General features: G+C 53.0%; 4 protein-coding genes across 6 annotated transcripts; 2 read left to right on the top strand and 2 right to left on the bottom strand.

Annotated features, from left to right (window-relative positions):
- The first annotated feature begins 592 nt into the window (after window positions 1-592).
- On the top strand, window positions 593-2,665 carry Hspb6 (heat shock protein family B (small) member 6). Its single transcript, XM_008828045.3, has 3 exons — window positions 593-852; window positions 1,628-1,750; window positions 1,850-2,665. Exons 1-3 carry the CDS (start codon window positions 655-657, stop codon window positions 2,015-2,017), a joined length of 489 nt encoding a protein of 162 aa, XP_008826267.1. The 5' UTR covers window positions 593-654; the 3' UTR covers window positions 2,018-2,665.
- Window positions 2,666-2,697: 32 nt separating this feature from the next.
- Window positions 2,698-7,715, bottom strand: Lin37 (lin-37 DREAM MuvB core complex component). The gene is made up of 9 exons (XM_008828044.2): window positions 7,512-7,715; window positions 5,108-5,183; window positions 4,882-4,932; window positions 4,344-4,373; window positions 4,179-4,264; window positions 3,928-4,094; window positions 3,070-3,210; window positions 2,908-2,981; window positions 2,698-2,822 (listed from the first exon to the last, which is right to left on the bottom strand). Exons 1-9 carry the CDS (start codon window positions 7,543-7,545, stop codon window positions 2,741-2,743), a joined length of 741 nt encoding a protein of 246 aa, XP_008826266.1. The 5' UTR covers window positions 7,546-7,715; the 3' UTR covers window positions 2,698-2,740.
- A 2,174-nt stretch (window positions 7,716-9,889) lies between these two features.
- On the bottom strand, window positions 9,890-11,205 carry Psenen (presenilin enhancer, gamma-secretase subunit). 3 transcript variants are annotated; one of them, XM_008828040.3, is made up of 4 exons: window positions 11,048-11,205; window positions 10,816-10,962; window positions 10,329-10,433; window positions 9,890-10,165 (listed from the first exon to the last, which is right to left on the bottom strand). In XM_008828040.3, the coding sequence occupies exons 2-4, from the start codon at window positions 10,874-10,876 to the stop codon at window positions 10,026-10,028; spliced, it is 306 nt and encodes a 101-aa protein (XP_008826262.1). In that variant the 5' UTR covers window positions 10,877-10,962; window positions 11,048-11,205; the 3' UTR covers window positions 9,890-10,025. The 3 variants fall into 3 exon arrangements, with proteins under 3 accessions (XP_008826262.1, XP_008826263.1, XP_008826264.1); XM_008828041.2 differs by having other exon boundaries at window positions 10,816-10,949; XM_008828042.3 differs by having other exon boundaries at window positions 10,816-10,949; window positions 11,083-11,194.
- Window positions 11,206-11,272: 67 nt separating this feature from the next.
- On the top strand, window positions 11,273-16,608 carry LOC103729932 (U2 small nuclear RNA auxiliary factor 1 like 4). Its single transcript, XM_029561090.1, is given in 14 exon segments — window positions 11,273-11,437; window positions 11,562-11,649; window positions 12,496-12,562; window positions 12,655-12,704; window positions 12,777-12,875; window positions 13,054-13,187; window positions 13,287-13,382; window positions 13,984-14,108; window positions 14,601-14,957; window positions 15,360-15,544; window positions 15,803-16,039; window positions 16,041-16,131; window positions 16,215-16,245; window positions 16,247-16,608. Coding segments are annotated over 14 exon segments (1,896 nt in total). The 5' UTR covers window positions 11,273-11,393; the 3' UTR covers window positions 16,539-16,608.
- The last annotated feature ends 156 nt before the right edge of the window (window positions 16,609-16,764 follow it).

Raw genomic sequence — 16,764 nt, 5'->3', positions numbered from 1 at the left:
CCGGGCTCCCGGCCCAGGTAGCGGGATCAAAACGAGCTATTTCTAGCCCCGGCACGCGGCCCCCGGGGGGCCAACCTGGAGTGTTTGTGCTCACGCCCCCTGGCCTCTGAGCACCCGAGGCTGAGTCAGAGGCACAGAATTAGGCCCGACCTACTCTGGGGTCTGGGCCCAAGGGCTGTCTAAAGATGGGGGTAGGGTCTGCCTGTTCTGTGTTCTCTTGACAGCCTGGCACGGGTGCAGCATTCTCCGGAATTCTGTTCCGAAGATCGGTGCGTCATCCTCAGAGCGGCCAGAGGGGCGGGAATGGATTAAGGGACCTGAGAACTCTTTGGACTTCTCGGGGGCTCTGGGTACCAGCTGCCACAATGGTTCACCCCACCTATAAGGGTCTGCCTCTTAAGCCTTAGTTTCCCCTTCTGGAAATGGAAAAGACATAATGACATTTCCCTGGTGTCCTTTTCCAGGCATTCAGCAGGCGCTTAATAACTGGCCAAGGCATTATTGAGGTTTCTAAATAAGGCTCTACTAATGGCCGAGCCTGGCCGGGGTCCCAGTGTCCCCGGGAGGCCTGCAGAGGGGCTGGCACAGGGCACAGTATAAAGCAGAGACAGCACACACCCGGGTACTGCGGGCCCAGGGCGGCGGCGGAGCAGGATGGAGATCCGGGTGCCTGTGCAGCCTTCTTGGCTGCGCCGCGCTTCGGCCCCGTTGCCGGGGTTTTCCGCGCCCGGACGCCTCTTTGACCAGCGTTTCGGCGAGGGGTTGCTGGAGGCCGAGCTGGCTTCGCTCTGCCCCGCTGCGCTTGCCCCCTACTACCTGCGCGCCCCCAGTGTGGCGCTGCCCACAGCCCAGGTGCCAGGACTGCGGGAGGGACAGCTCTATTAACAAGATAGGGTTCAGGGGTACGGAAATGTCTGCGTGAGCCTAGTGGACCGTGCGGCCACTCAAAGGACCATTGAGAGTCCCCTGAGTGTGGCATTCTCAGAGGCCTAGTTACTGAAGCAATGGGGTGCTCCCTGTCCCCCTCTGGGGGGGTCTCATAGCTCGAGGGGGGTAAGGTGGAAGGACTGGGTGGCGTTCTGGGGAGTCTTGATGACTCTGAAGGAGGCAGGTGACCTGGGAATCTGGGGGAAAGGACAGCAGGAAGTCATATATTGGGGCACAGTTTGAACTGTGGGTGATGCAGGGCCCTGGACCACGAAGGATCCTGTGATTTGATGACGGGGTTCCTGGGCTCTCTAAAGCAGGGACAAGGTAACCATAAATGCAGAGGGCACGGGAAGTCTCATGATCGGAGGGCTCTGGATGGCCAAAGTGATTGCTGGCAGGGTGGGAAATGAGGGCCCCTGGGGTGATGGCATGGTGACCTGGGAATCAGTGACACGAGGTGGGGGTGAGGGACAGGTACAGCCTTGGTCACCCTGTGAGTGTGGAGGTCCTGGAGAGGTGACTCCAGTGTCTTCAGGGGAAGGAGGATGCCAGATACGGTGGGTGAAGAGATTCTGGTGACGGATAGGGAAGGGGACAGTCTGCCCAGGCAGTGAAGCAGTCAGCTGCAGCTGGATCGACGGGAGGTGGGGTCTTGCTGGATCTCATCCCAACAGTCCCCACCCCTAACTCTTCGCAGGCTCCGACGGACCCCGGGCATTTCTCAGTGCTGCTGGATGTGAAGCACTTCTCGCCGGAGGAAATCGCTGTCAAGGTGGTTGGAGACCACGTGGAGGTGCATGCGCGTCACGAGGAGCGCCCAGTAAGTCAGAAGCTGGGCAGGGCCCGGTGGAGGGCGTGGCCTACTGGGGCGGGGCGAGATGGGGGCGGAGCCGGCCGGATCAGCCCCTGTCCCCTGCAGGATGAGCACGGATTCATTGCGCGTGAGTTCCACCGCCGCTACCGCCTGCCTCCTGGCGTGGACCCTGCTGCTGTGACCTCAGCGCTGTCCCCGGAGGGTGTCCTGTCCATCCAGGCGGCACCAGCATCGGCCCAGGCTCCACTTCCGTCACCACCCGCCGCCAAGTAGGGGTCCGGATATGCTTGAATCTGGAAGCCTCTTCAGGCTCTCTATTAAAAAAGCCATTCTGACTCCACCGCCAAGCCAGAAGCCAGCGCGTTCAAGATAGTTCCTCCTACCCAGATCCAGCTCTCCTCCCCCACCCCATACCTTTCCACCCTAACCAAACCGTGCATTGTACACCTTCCCTGACCCCTCCTTCAGCTTCCAGACCCCACCCATAACACTTGCTTAACTACAATATAGGCACTCCCCTCACCCCTCAGCCTCCCATCATCACCCACCCCACTTTGATGGTTTGTTTTGCACTCAAGCTGCCTAGTGCGGTTTTTCTAACTCCTAGGAGAACATCCCACATCCCATTTCCATCTCATCACCCCACTGACACCAGAGCATAGTGTAGACAACCCTGCCCCTTCAGGGCCTGTCAGGCACAATTCCCTCTGACTCAGACTGCATGGGCCTTCCAGCCCAGAACTCTGGGCCTGGTCCCAAGATCTGATTGGATCCTTTTCCTGTAACCTAATGCCCCAGCCCCCAGTCCATTTCTGACTTGAAATCCCAGCCAGTTATACTTGCATTCCCACAACCTTCCCCCTGTCACCTTATACCCTCCTTCCTACATTCAATCCCCAATAAATGTATTAGAGAAGCTGCCTTATGTCTGGGCCAGGAAGGACAGGCTGGAGTGGGTTGGGGGGGAGGTTTATTGGGGTAGGGGAGCTGGGAACATCACTGCCGATCATACATCTCCCTTAGGATTTTCATGCTTTCTGAGTAGCGAAGCTGGTTCCGATGAGATGCTTCTTTCCACCTGGGGAGGTAGAGGGAGTATTCAGCAATTACTACAGATGATGTGGGAGTGTTCGGGGGCTTGGGGGAGGATGGGACACATTCACCTCTGGCGGATGCGTTTCCAGCGCTGCATGTTGCGATAGATGAGTGTGGAGGGAGAAGGTTCAGGCTCGGAGGGCTGTGTGGATAGAGAGGCCCAAATGGGTGTCCATGGATCAGACAGGACCCACAGTGCCTGAAGCCCTAGGCCATCCTTATAGACCTACTTCATCATCAGGGGTGCCCTGGGTCTCAGGCTGTAGTGGGGATGGAATTCGGGATCTGCAGGGATCTCCAGGTGGCCCAGGGGCTGTGGGTGGAGGCAGCTTGTACACATCACGACTCTTGCTGTTAGTGACCTCTGAACCCTGGAGACACAAAGGTCCAAGAGAGAACAGAGGTTGAGTACATGTCATCCCTCCTGCCTTTCCCAGTGACACAGGCATGAGGGATCTGCCCAGAAACCTGTGCTTGGAGTCCTAGCCAGGAGACAGATACCTTTACCAGCTGGAGGGTGGGTCGGCCTCTTCTAGGGACCTTTGTCTCCCTTTGCCCAGCCCAGGGAATCCCATCTACATCTGTCATCCCAGGGGGTCAAACTGCCTGCCTTAGGGAATTGTCCAGGAGGTCATGTCTGCTCTTACCTTCACAATCAAAGGGTCAAGTCATATATCTGTTCTAGGATCCTTGTTTACTCTCTCAGTCAGATGAATTCCAAACCCCTATCCACCCTAAACCAGCCTACAGGGTCCCCATCTGCTCACCAAAGCCACACTTGCCAACCACATCTATCTGCACTGACTGCACTGAAGATCATATTCAGCCCTTTAGTTCTTGGGGACCCCTATTCCCTGCCCCCCTCTGCCCCATCCCAGGCTAGGAAGCCATGTCTGTCTGGCCTAGGGACCTCTGTCCATACCCTTAACGTAAGGGCACATAGCTGTTGTGTCCTACTTGATCCTAATATTCCTTTAGGGGGGGCTCATAAACAGTGCGTTTGCCACTAACCTGAGGGGGCAGTCCTTTGAACCTATCCACTCATTACCCTCCCAGATGGCTGGGCCCAGGCCCACCACCCATCCCACCTCCTCATCCTCAGGCAGTGGGGGCAATGGTGAGCTGGGTGAGCGGTCTCGCTCTCGCACAGAGGGACTGTTGCGCATCCAGGCTCGACAGATAGGGTACAGCGGTGTGTTCTCACTGAACTGGGCCAGGTCCACACTCCGGTCAAACAGCTTGATCACATATGTGTCTGTGTTAATGATGTGGGAGGTAAATGAGTCTTTCCTGTAATCCCTGGCTCCATGCCCACCCTGTCAGATCACTGCCTACTCACTGGATCGCTGAGTCCCCCCCTCGGCCAGCCCATCATCCATTTCTCTCCTCTTCTTCCTCCGCTGGTGGGGGAAGCGGGCAGATGGCCTGTGTGGGGAAGGGGAGTGTTAGGCCTGGGGTGTGCGACTGGGAACCAGTCAGCTGGTTAGGGCCCCAGCCACCTTACCTTTTGCCAGTAGCAGTGGTAGAGCAATCTCTGCAGGGAGAAACAGGGTGTCAGCAGGCTAAGCCTTGAACAAATGCTCAAAACCCTACAAAAGCTAGGCATGGTGGCAGACACCTTTACTCCAGCACTCAGGAGGCAGAGGCAGGTGGATCTCTATGTGATTGAGGTCAGCCTGGTCTACAAAGCGAGTTCCAGGCCAGCTGGGGCTACAGGGATACCCTGTCTCAAAAACAAACATCCCCCAACCCCCAAATCTGGGGTTATAGTTCAGTGGTAGAACATTGGCCTAGCATGTACAAAAGCCCTGGAGTTCAATCCCTAGCACTGAAAACAAACAAAACAGGGGTTCCTGGGATCCTTGTACTGCTTGGGCATTGTGACCCACCCATAGCATGGGGCTCTAGCTACTTATGCCACAGGTCTTTGTCCATGTAGAATGGTTAGGGCTGTGATGGAGCAAGCATAGGGCATAGTGGTCAGGACTTGGAAGAAGTTACCCAATTCAAGCTCCTAAGTCTAAATCCCTCAAACACCTTACTTGTTGTGGGCATCCGAGGGGGTTTTCCCAGCTTCTTCGTCCAGACGTTCCCTGAGAACAGAAAAAAAAGCTATAGCCTCCTAGTGATACTGAGTGGTATCCCCATTAAACACTTGTCACCCTATGTCAGCTTCTCAGCTCCCATTAAGATCCACCCTCACAATCAGAGAGGGTCCAACTCAATAGGTTCCAGGCCCTGTGAGCCCAGGCTGGACCAGATCCCAACCTGTCCATGTGACTCTTCTCTAGCAGACACTGTAGAACAGCATCCAGCTGGTTCCGAGCTTTGGCCATCTCCATCTCTGGGGGCAAAAGGTACCAAGTGAGGAGTCAGTTCTGGGTACACACCCCACACCCCCTGTAGGGGCCCAAGGCTATGGCCTGGCCCAGGTGCCCTGCAAGCAGCCTTAGGGATTCCCAGTGTTGCTCAGTGGAGAGAGAGAAGCTGAAAACAGAATTGGAGCAACTGAGCCTTGGGTAGGAGCCAAGGGGATGATTGTGCCACTGCTCTGTTCTGTTGGCTTCTCTTCCAAACACCAACTTGAGGATCCATTACCTGGATACTTCCTATGGACAACCCTTCGGGTCTTTCTACTGGCCTGCACTGGCCTATGTCTTAGTCGCACCTTTCTGCAGGCCCTTCACTGAATTCTGCCTCAGTCCACTGATCCAAGGGCCTGTCCACTTGGCCTCCTGAGTATCTAGCCAACTACCCCCTTGCCACCTTGCCCTTTCCTCCCTGTCCAGCACTTATACTCAATCTCCCCTTCTGATCCACTCTCTGCAAAGTGGCCAACAGAACCTTCCCAAAAGAAAACCAAGCCTAGCTGGGCACAATGGCATACACCTGTTATCCCAGCACTCTGGAGGCTGATGCAGGAGGAACAGGAGTACAAGGAGTTCAAGGTTAGCCTCAGCTGCTTGAAATCCTGTCTTAAATAACAAAACAAAGCCAAAACCAAACCACCAAGCCCACTTTTTTTTTTTTTTTTTTTTAACACAGGGTCTTACATGTAGCCTTGGCTGGTCTGGAACTCTCTTTGTATACCAGGCTGACCTAGAACTCAGAGATCCACCTTGCCTCTGCCTCCCGAGTGCTGGGATTAAAGGCCTGTGCCACCAGGTCCAAGCCTGATTTTGATCTTCCTGAGCACAGAACCCACCCTGGATTCCACAGCCCCACCCCCAGACAGTGGGGTCTTTACTAAGCTTGATATAACCAGGCCTACCCTTTCCTTACTTGTGTATTTGTGGTTAGGCCTTCTCTACTTTTCCACTCAGATGTGTTTTTTGTTGTTGTTGTTTTTGATTTTTGGCGTTTTGGGATGCACCATTACCAATTCATTCCTTGGTTCCAAAACCTCCCTAGGCTACCCTCAAAGCAAAAATCAAAAGTCCCCACTTGGGGGGCTCAGTGATTAAGAACACTGGCTATTCTTGCAGAAGACCCAGGTTTGAATCCCAGCACCCACATGGCAGCTAACAACTGTCTGTAACTCCAGTCCCAGGGGATCCGACAGCCTCTTCTGTCCTCCTCGGGCATTGCATAACACGGTTTTGCTCACCTACATGCAGGCAATACACACATACACATAAAAATAATAAATAAAAAAAATATTTTTTTAACACTTGGGCTCACAAGATCTGTCCTCTCCACCTGTCACCTCTCTGCCTCCATCCCCCCAACCCCCCCACCCCGCCTTGTATATTTTTCAGTTTAGAGCTCACAGGTGGGGTGTCTAGACGCTGCCCAAACAGGCCCTGAAATCCTGAGTTCAAATGATTGTCCTGTCTCAGCCTCCACAGCAACTGACTACAGAGGCTACACCCCTCCCTTCCCATCTGGTTTGACTGATTGATTGATTTGGTGCTGGGGTTGGAATCCTGGGCCTTGTGCATGCTAGGCAACGGATCTAGCACTGAGCTGCACCTGCAGCCTCTATCTTATTTTGTTTTACTTAGCACTTACTCCATCTAACACTTTACATCATCATTTTACTATTTATTACCTCTTCTTTCTAGATTTGGCATCCCCTCCTCACTGCCCTTACTATGCTCTTCTCCAAGTTCCATTTGGCTCTGACATCCAACCCTAAACTGACTTCCTCTGCCTCAGTTTCCCCATCCATCACACTTCCTACATCTTAGGGTGACTGGAACATAGCAATTATTGAGGATTGAGTCCCTATATGTCAGGGTCATACCACAACTGCTGACTCGTGATCACTACTGGAAATGGGGAAACTGAGGCAGAGTAAGAAAAGGGCTTTTCTTTCGGGGTTAGGGGTTCCAGACCCCCACAATTTATCACCACCACACTTCCCTAACCAACACCAATCTCAAAACTACTTCGTGCCGGGTGAGTTCCAGGCAAGCTATGGCTGCAGGGAGACCCTGTCTCAAACGAAACAAAACAACACACACACACACACACACACACACACACACACACACACGAACCCCAAACTACTTCGTGCACAGACCGGGAGCATCTGGAGGTGGCCAGCACACGCTCCATGCAGACTGTCAATGGGCCAGGGGGTGATTCGCCTAGTCCTTTTCGCGGCAACCCCGACTCTCTGGCCTCCCACACACGGATCAGCACAGTGTCCTGGACTCCCAGTCCTCACCTGATTTCTCCACTTTTACCTTCACCGGGAGCATGACTTGAGTCCGGGTCTGACTAGCTGCGTTAGAAAAACCCAGAGGCAGCGGGGTTCAAGTCGAGACTCGAGACAGGAGAGGAAAGGGCAAAGGTAAGCCTGGGTACCGGGGACTGCGGCCTAGGCGCTGTCCAGCCGTGACTGCAGTGGTCACCACCACCTCCCCGCCTTCCCTTCTGCAGGCGGGCCTCTGGGCAGCCGCCAGCTCCCACTGGTTAGTGCAGACGTCAATCTCGTCCATTGCTCTCCATCGTTGGCTCTCAGCCGTAAGCCCCACCTTCCTGTGGCCTTGTTTCCGGAAACAAACCTACCACCACCTCCTGGGAGATGTAGTTCGCATTTCTGAGGCTCTGCCCTAGTAACGCCGCCTGCGCCAGCCGCGCGGGACACGTTGGGAAACAAAGGGTCCAGCATCGCAAGGCTTCTTGGGACTTGTAGTGTTAGGTCTTAGTGACGCCAATTTACCTATTTACGAGATTTAACCAACTGGAGTCTGTCTGGTCCCTAACAGGACGACTAATCTGGACTTGGACTGGGTCCTCTCAAACCACCTGCTGTTGTCTTTTCAGGCAAAACCTCGTTCATTTAGCAAATAGTAGCGTGCTGGGCATTCATCCAGACGTCGGGGACACTGTGGTGAACAAAACAGAACTCTTTGCCCTCTTTCAGAGGACAGAAGACGGTCAACAAACAAATAAGCCAAAAAATTCTAAGTGAAATGTAATAGAAGCAAAAGTATACCTCGTGCCGGGCCTGGCAGCTCTCTCTTTTAATCTCAGCACTTGGGAAGCACATGCAGGCAGATAGATCTCTGTCAGCCTCGTTTACATAGTGAGTTCTAGGTCAGCCTGAGTGAGGGTACATATGAGACCCTGTCTCAAAAAACAAACCAAACACAAACACAAAAATATACCTTGAACTAGTCATCGGGATGAGAATTAAAATTTTTTTTTATCACTTTAGCATTATTTGCTTATTTATTTATTTATTTATTTTAGTGCTAGTGTCTAACTTTGGCCCAGACTAGCCTGAAACTCACTGAAACTTCAAGCTGGCTTTGAACTAACTCCCTGCAGTCCTGCCTCAGCCTCCTACTGTGGGATTACTATCATGAGACACCACATTCTGCTGGGGTTTTTTTACGTTTATTTATTGTGTGTATGTGTTTAAGGGTACACACCTGCACCTGCCACAGCACATATGTAGAAGTTAGAGGATGATTTGTGGAATTTAGTTCTCTCCTTCTACCATGTGGGTTCCAGGGATCAAATTCAGGTTAGACTTGGCAGCAAGTGCCTTTACCCATTAAGCCATTTCACCAGCTCCCCTGACGAACTTTTAAATACAAAGTCAAGCTTCTCTGAGAGATGAATCCTTCCTAGGCAGCATTGTGATATGTACTGTATATAAGAATACAAAACCCTAGGGCCTGGAGAGATGGGTCAGCGGTTAAGAACACTGGTTGTTCTTGCAGAAGACTTGGGTTTGAATCCCAGAACCTACATGGCAGCTAACAACTGTCCGTAACTTGAGTCCCAGGGAATCCGACAGCCTCTTCTGACCTCCGTGGGCACTGCACCACACAGGTGCACTTACCTACATGCAGGCAATACATGCATACACATAAAATAAAAATGTTAAAAATTAAATTAAAAAAAGAATACAAAGCCCTAGATAACAAAGTAACATCTTGTTTGGGAATCATACCCAGGGCTTTTCCACATGTTGAGCAAATGCTGTATACTGAACTACATCCCACTTAGGAAAGTCTTTTTTTTTTTTTTTGGTCTTTTTGAGACAGGGTCTCCCTGTAGCTCCAGCTGTCCTGGAACTCACTATGTAGATCAGGCTGGCCTTGAACTCACAGAGATCTGCCTGTCTCTGCCTCCTGAGTGCTGGGATTAAAGGCATGCACCACCACATCCGGCTTAGGAAAGTTTTATTTTTAAATCCTCAACTACCAGTACAGGACAGCAGCCCCTAGGAAGCATTCTTCTTCTTAAGACAGGGTTCCTTAGCAGAAAAATTCCTGTTTCAGAATGAAAAAAAAAATTCATAAAATGTGTGAAGTACTAAGACTAGCACAAAATTTCTTATGCTCACTAAATGTTTTGGAGGTTTTTGGGTTTTTTTTTGTTGTTGTTTTTTTTTCGTCTGAGACAAGGTCTCCGTGTAGCCCCAGCTGGCTTGGCACTAGACCAGGCAGGCTGACCTCAATCTCACAGGGATCCATCTGCCTCTGCCTTCTGAGCACTGGGACTAAAGGCATGTGCCACCACGTCCAGTAATGTTTTTGAAAGTTAACAATCATTTTATGCTTCCATCTCCAAAAAGATCCAAAGAAGTCAGTACTGAAAAGGTCTTTTATTGGGGCAGATGGGAAATGGGGGACAGTCTTCAGGGTTTGAGAGCAAGCTTAGAGTAGAGAAGCCCATCCTGGGAGAAAGAGTGTGTCAGTGTCACCAGCCTGTGAAGAAGTTGTCAGGGAGTGCCCAGGGGTATGGTGAAAGAGAGGTAGTCCCCAAGGGCACCCCAGCGGGGCCGGTAGATCTGGAAGATGGTGATCCAGGTGGTGAGGACAATCACCCAGAAGAGGAAGCCCACAGCTGAACGCCAGACATCTATAATGAAGAACAAGAGCAGGGAGAGTTGGCCTCCAAGGTCTCTCTCTAGAGTACCCTAGATCAGCCCTTTCTTTTCTACCACAGAGCCCCAGAATTCTGGAGCGTCCATCATCCTTCCCCACCATCGGTTGGCCTTCCTTCGTTGGTGCCCTAGACTCACAGCCTTTGATTTGGCTCTGTTCCGTGTAGGCAGGGGCAAGGAAGGCCTCTCTGAAGAACCAGAAAATGTTGACCAACCAGAGAAAAGGCAGGAACGCAAATCCACCTAGGGAGGGGAATTAAAAAAAAAAAACACAACTCACACTTGGTCAAATGGCAAAGAGAATCTTTTCCACTTCTCTGCTAGAAGGCCCATTTGGAAGATTCTCTCCCACACTCAAGTTTAATTGGAGAGCTCTGCTATCAGGGGATCAGGGTTCTGGTACTTAGCTACGGATCAAGTAATCTTACCCTCCCCCCACCAAGAAATCCAGTCTCCTCTTAGGACCCAGAAGTTGAGGCCGCGTCTCTCAGACTGACGAGTCTACGTTTTCAGCTGCTTTAGCCCTCAGACTCACGAATCCAGGCCCTAAGAAACCAGACCCAGAGGCCCTTCGGCCTCAAGAACGGTCTATCCCAGTTCCCTCACCCTAGGTGATCAGCCTCACCCAGGTAGTACTTCCGGCACAGGTTCAGCTTCTCCTCATTGGACACCCGCTCCAAGTTCATAGTTGCGCTAGACCCGGGTCTGCCGAGCAAGACCTACGTAGATGACAGATGCAGGACCACGAACAACACGCCCCTGTTACGACAAACTAGATAAATTGGGAGGGCTTGCTAAAAGAAGGGTACGTCCACTGTCGCTAACAAGGGGGCCGGGTTAACAAGGAAGTTCCATACATTAATTAGGGCGGGAAACGACCCTCCCAAATCACCAGTGGAGCTTATCCCGTCTGCTTCGGATATCTTGGCTATTTTGTATCTAGGGACGTTTGCGCGTGATGCCGCAAGTTTCTGTGGAGTTTGTAGTCTTTTTTTTTTTCTCTTTTTGGCGAGGTAAATGTTGTACGCATGCGCTACGAGGAAACGCCCGAACATGATCGTATGGGAAGACGCAGACCACTAATACGCATGCGCAGTAGTGCGCGAGCGCTGCCCCTAGAGGCAGCGTAGAACTACACTTCCCGACGCTCCTAAGCAACGGAAGTGACGTCAGGAGCAGGCGCGTTCGCGTGTTGGGGGGAAAATGGCAGAATACTTAGCTTCGATATTCGGGACTGAGAAGGACAAGTGAGAATGGCCTCTTGGGGAGCCGAGGCTCATGGGTCCCTGGGGGCTGGGCGGCTCAGGGCGGTTCCTGGGGTGTCCGGCCTTCCCGGCCCCCAGTTTACCTCTGTCTTTGCACCTCTTCCAGGGTTAACTGCTCTTTTTACTTTAAGATTGGGGCCTGCCGGCACGGAGACCGGTGCTCCCGACTTCACAACAAACCGACTTTCAGCCAGGTGAGAAACCCCCGCCCCCCCGTTAAAGCCTCCTCGAGGTTCCTCTTTTGCTGTCCATCATCCTTGGGTCCCGCCTCTTCCGGATTTCTAAGACCAATCCTACCCGCTGCTTTCTGACCTGGCTCGCTGGGTAGAGTCATGTCCGGGACTCGGCCACGCCTCCCGTGTGTACAGGCCACGCCCTTCGGCCGGGACACCTTCCCTGGTTCTCCCTCCCTCCCTCCCTCCCTCCCTGTCTCTCCCTCTCCCCCTCCGTCCCTCCCTCTCCCTCCCTCTCTCTCCCCCTCCCTTTTCCTTCCTCTCTCTCCCTCTACCCTCTCCCTTCTCCCTTCCCCTCTCTCCCCCTCTCCTCTCTCTCTGTCTCTCTGTTTCTCTGTCTCTCTGTCTGCCTCTGTCTCTCCTCTCTGGCCCCAGGTGGCCTGGAACTATATAGACCAGGCTGGCCTTGAACTCACAAAGATCCTCCTGCCTCTGCCTCCCAAATGCTGGGACTACAGGCATATGCCATCACTCCCGGCTTGCAAAGCATGTGGCACCCCAGCTGTGGATGTCCTAGCTCTTTTTTTTCCCCCTCTTTTTAATTTTTTTTGAGACAAGGTCTCCCTGTAGCTCCAGCTGACCTGGAACTCACGTCTAGACCAGGCTGGCCTCGAACTAAGAGAAATACCCCTGCGTCTGCCTCCCAAGGGCTGGGATTAAAGGTGTGCGCCGCAATGCCCAGCCTAGCCTGGTACTTTCTTAAGGACAAGCATTACTGATAAACTTATGCACCTCTGGTTCACACCTTACTCTCCAACCTCATAGCCACTCTGCATGCAGCTCAGGTCCCTTTTAAATTTTGTTCAGACCATAGTGCTGCTCAACCTGTACCGGAATCCACAGAATACGGCCCAAACCGCCGATGGATCACATTGTGAGTAAGAGACCAGGCGGTGCAGGGGCCAGGGTGGACAGCCTGCCAAGCAGGCTATGATACCCTGATTCCACCCTGCATCCCTCCTCCAGGTCACGTGAGCGACGTGGAGGTGCAGGAACACTATGATAACTTCTTTGAGGTGAGCGTTGCCGGGATAGCTGGGTATCCTGTGTGCTAGCCGCCTAGCTAAGTTCCTGCCCATCTTCGGTAGGAAGTGTTCACAGAACTGCAAGAGAAGTATGGCGAGATTGAAGAGATGAATGTGTGTGACAACCTCGGGGACCACCTCGTTGGCAATGTCTATGTTAAGGTGCTTGCTGCCTGCCCCCTGCTTAGAGCCCAGGAGTACAAGCCATTTCGATGCCTGATAGCCACCTTTGAGACCTCACAAACTGAGAGCCATCACTAAATCCAGTCCAGCTTCAGAGGTGACTAGTCCCCTGAAGATCTTGAATTCCACAGCCCACAGTCACCCACTTTCCCCTCAGTTCCGGCGAGAGGAGGATGCAGAGCGGGCTGTGGCTGAACTCAATAACCGCTGGTTCAACGGACAGGCTGTGCACGCTGAGCTGTCTCCTGTCACTGACTTCCGGGAGTCATGCTGCCGGCAGTATGAGATGGGGTATGTAGTGCTCCGGTGCAATGGGCACTTGGAGTCCCAGATGCTTGAGTGTTTAGTAAGGGGTTGTTAGTGACAATGGCCTCCTCCGTCTGTCCTCAGGGAGTGCACGAGAGGTGGCTTCTGTAACTTTATGCACCTGCGACCAATATCCAGGAATCTCCGTCGGCAGCTCTATGGACGGGGACCCAGACACAGGTATCTCAGGCCCAGCCTGCCAAGATTTCTTAGACCCTAAAGCCCCTATATCTGGAGAAGAGCCTGATCCTGATTCCTAGTCATTCCATCCCAAGACCCTTGTGCCCTAAGAATAGTCCCAGTCTCTGTCTGGAGATGAGCATGTTAGTCTCAGTGCTCAAACCAACGTGAACCCCAAACCCAAGTGAATCCCCATCCTGGAGTACCTATCTTGAGATGACTTCCTGGAGCCCAGTTTCATTAACACCCTTCATACTGCTGAAAGGCAGGCCTGGAAAATCTCGACTCCACTCCTAACTGTTGTTACCCATCTCTGTTCACTCCTTCTCCACTGCCCAGGTCACCCCCAAGGTCCCATACAGGCCACCGTCCCCGAGAAAGGAACCGACGGCGTTCCCCAGACCACCGGCATGGCCGCTTTTGAGATGGGTGCTCTTGTTCTTCACCCACGGGTGTAGACATACTGGCCAAGATCCTTCTCAAAGCCCCCTTCCTCCAGCTCTGTCATGCCCAGGCTTCACAGCTCTGTAATGTAATCTGTTCAACACAGAAGCCTCCTCTACCACCCTTCCCCTAATAAAGCTTAAGTTTGTCTAACCAGGGCCTGTGGTTTCCTTCCACCCCCACATCTAAGAAAAAGAACAGTTCCTTTGCGCTTCAACCACAGGCTCCACAGAGCCACTTGGAACCAGCTGCGAAGGAGGCTTGGGGTCCAGGTCTGTACTGGTAGGTTGGGACTGCCTTTGCCTGAAATTTCAGTGTGTCTATTCAAGCCTCCTTCTAAGGGGAGGTTCCTGTTTGTGGCAGGTTGGCGAATGCCTTACAGAGAGATGGAGATTAAGAGGGGAAGGGAAAGGGGGTGGTTGGGTGCCGGTGAGAGCCCCCAGTGAGTTAGGGCCTAATACTTGAAGCCCACTACCACCCTGAGCTAGAAGTCACTAATACTTAACCTTAAATAGATTTAAATTGAGCTTACTATATGTCAGGTGCCTCGCTGCTTAAAATAGATCCTCCCTCTCCCTCTCCCTCCCCCCCTCCCCTCCCTCTCCCCCTCCCTACTCCTTATCTGTCTAGGTCTCAGCCTACTAGGCCTGGCTTGGCACTTTACTTTGCATAGTTCTGAGTCCTCTGCAACAGACAGATGCTGTTATTCCATTTTAGAGATGGAAAGGGGAGGGTGGGTATGGGAGGATATGAGATATAAATCTGGCCTCCTAGATCAAGTTTTCCTTAAGCATCATGAGGCCTTGTGGGTCAGGAGTTGGGCAGGAAGTAGACCAGCTCCAAAGAGGCCTTGGAATTCTGCACTCCCACATCCACTACTTCCCTCTGCCTCGGCTCTCTTGGAAAGTGTTGGAGTCGTGTTGAAGTCCTGTGGTCACAGCCTTCAGGCTGCAGGCTCCACCCAGATGAGGCCCAGATGCCCCCTCCTGAAGGCGGCAGCAGTGGCACTGTTTCTGACCCAGGCTGCATCACTCAAAGTCTCTCAGTACTGCGGCCGCGTGGAGTACTGGAACCCTGACAACAGGTGCTGTGGCAGCTGCCTGCAGCGCTTCGGGCCTCCTCCCTGCCCCGGTGAGCAGCAGGGACTGGGTGTATGTGTAAATCTGGGCAAGAGAAGGGGCACAGAAAGTCATGGAAGGCTTGCTTTAGGGAGTTGGGGTGCTGGGCTCAGCCGGGGTGGAAAGGGATTGGTAGGATAGGGACACAAAAGAGGACTTGGAACTTGTAGTGGCTGGAGGAGTGGGTGGTTTTAGATAGATTTTTACAGTGTGGGTGGTGCTTGGTGCAGAGTGGGTGGGGGAAGGGGTGGGGCTTCATGCTGATTTTGTGTGTGTGTGTGTGTGTGTGTGTGTGTGCGTGCGTGTGTGTGCGTGTGCATGTGCGTGTGCGCACCCACAGAGTATGGTCAAGTGGGACTAGAGAAAGGGTTTGGCTGGTTTATGCAGCATCTCTGGAGCCCATTTCTCCCAGTAGACTACGAGTTTCTGGAAAACTGCGGGCTCAATGACTTCGGCGACACTGTAGCACACCCATTCAAAAAGTGTTCTCCTGGCTATTGCAACCCCAATGGCACAGAGTTATGTAGCCAGTGTGGCAGTGGAGCCACAGCACCCCCTCGCACAGAGATCCACGTTAGAACCCCAAAACACTGTAGAAAGGTGCTAGACTCCAGGGGCCTGGGCCAGGGCTTGCCAGCTGTGGCTGGGAGATACTGGGGGCTCAGTGAGCAAGGCCTGGGTCCATGGGTAGCCTTGTTGAAGAGACTGGGGAGCCACAGCAGAATCCCAAGGAGTGCCTTAATGGGGTGGGTGAGGGGGGAAGAGAGGGTAGTTCCGTTTAAAGGATGGGAAGCCTGGACTGATGGGCCAGGAGAGAGGGACTGGCCTCAAGTTTGACTCCCAAACCTCTGTTCCCAGAAGCCAGTCCCTCCCAAGGATGTCTATCCCCTGGCAACTGAAGCTGGAGTCTCTAGCTCACCAGGGAGTTCCAGTGTCTGGAAGACAACCAAGAATGAGGTCTCCATGCCAAGCTTTGTCCTGCCCTTGGTGCTGACCCTGTTCTTGGTGCTGTTCCTGATCTTGGCAGTGGTTTTATCCTCTTTGTTGAAGAGAAAAGCCCATTCCCATCCCCATCCTGGCTTGGCTTTTGGAGACCCCAAATGCTTCCACACACACACCTTTCCCAGACACCCTGGAGGTATTGGGCAACACAGGCAAGGCACCTCTGCTGCGACTCTCAAGCAGAGGTTAGTAGGGGACTGCTGTGCCCAGGGAGGAAGGTGATCTGGAAGGCTGTCCTCATCGCTCTCACTCCTCTCTGGTCTTCCAGAACTCCATGGCCTGGCCTCACAGCCCGTCTCATCTCTTGGATGAACTGGAGGTTCTAGAGGAGCTGATTATGCTGCTGGATCCAGAGCCAGGGCCTAGTGGGAGCATGGCCTATGGTACCACCCGACACCTGGCTGCAAGATACGGGCTGCCTGCCACCTGGTCCACCTTTGCCTACTCACTGCGGCCCAGTCGCTCACCCTTGCGGGCCCTAATTGAAATGGTGGTGGCAAGGGAGCCATCTGCCACTCTAGGCCAGCTTGGCACACACCTGGTCCAATTAGGGCGAGCAGATGCCCTACAGTTGTTAGCCAAGCTTGGCTGAGCCAGGGTTTGCTGGGACTTACTAATAAAGCTTCCTTTGAAGCAAATGCCTGCAACCTATGGTCGTTAAAGGGGTCTTCGTGAAATACAATCCCAGTTGGGCCAAGAACCAACAGCCATCCCTTCCCCTTCCCTATGCACAAGACCATGTATGGGAGATCTGGCCCTAATGTCTAGGAGTCACCTTGCCACCCTTGGGGTGATTCATCTGCCTGCACCCAGCTGTG

Source organism: Nannospalax galili, unplaced genomic scaffold, assembly GCF_000622305.1.
Source record: "Nannospalax galili isolate Female #2095 unplaced genomic scaffold, S.galili_v1.0 scaffold833, whole genome shotgun sequence".
Lineage (NCBI taxonomy): Eukaryota > Metazoa > Chordata > Mammalia > Rodentia > Spalacidae > Nannospalax > Nannospalax galili.
This window is presented reverse-complemented; position numbering and strand designations above follow the sequence as displayed.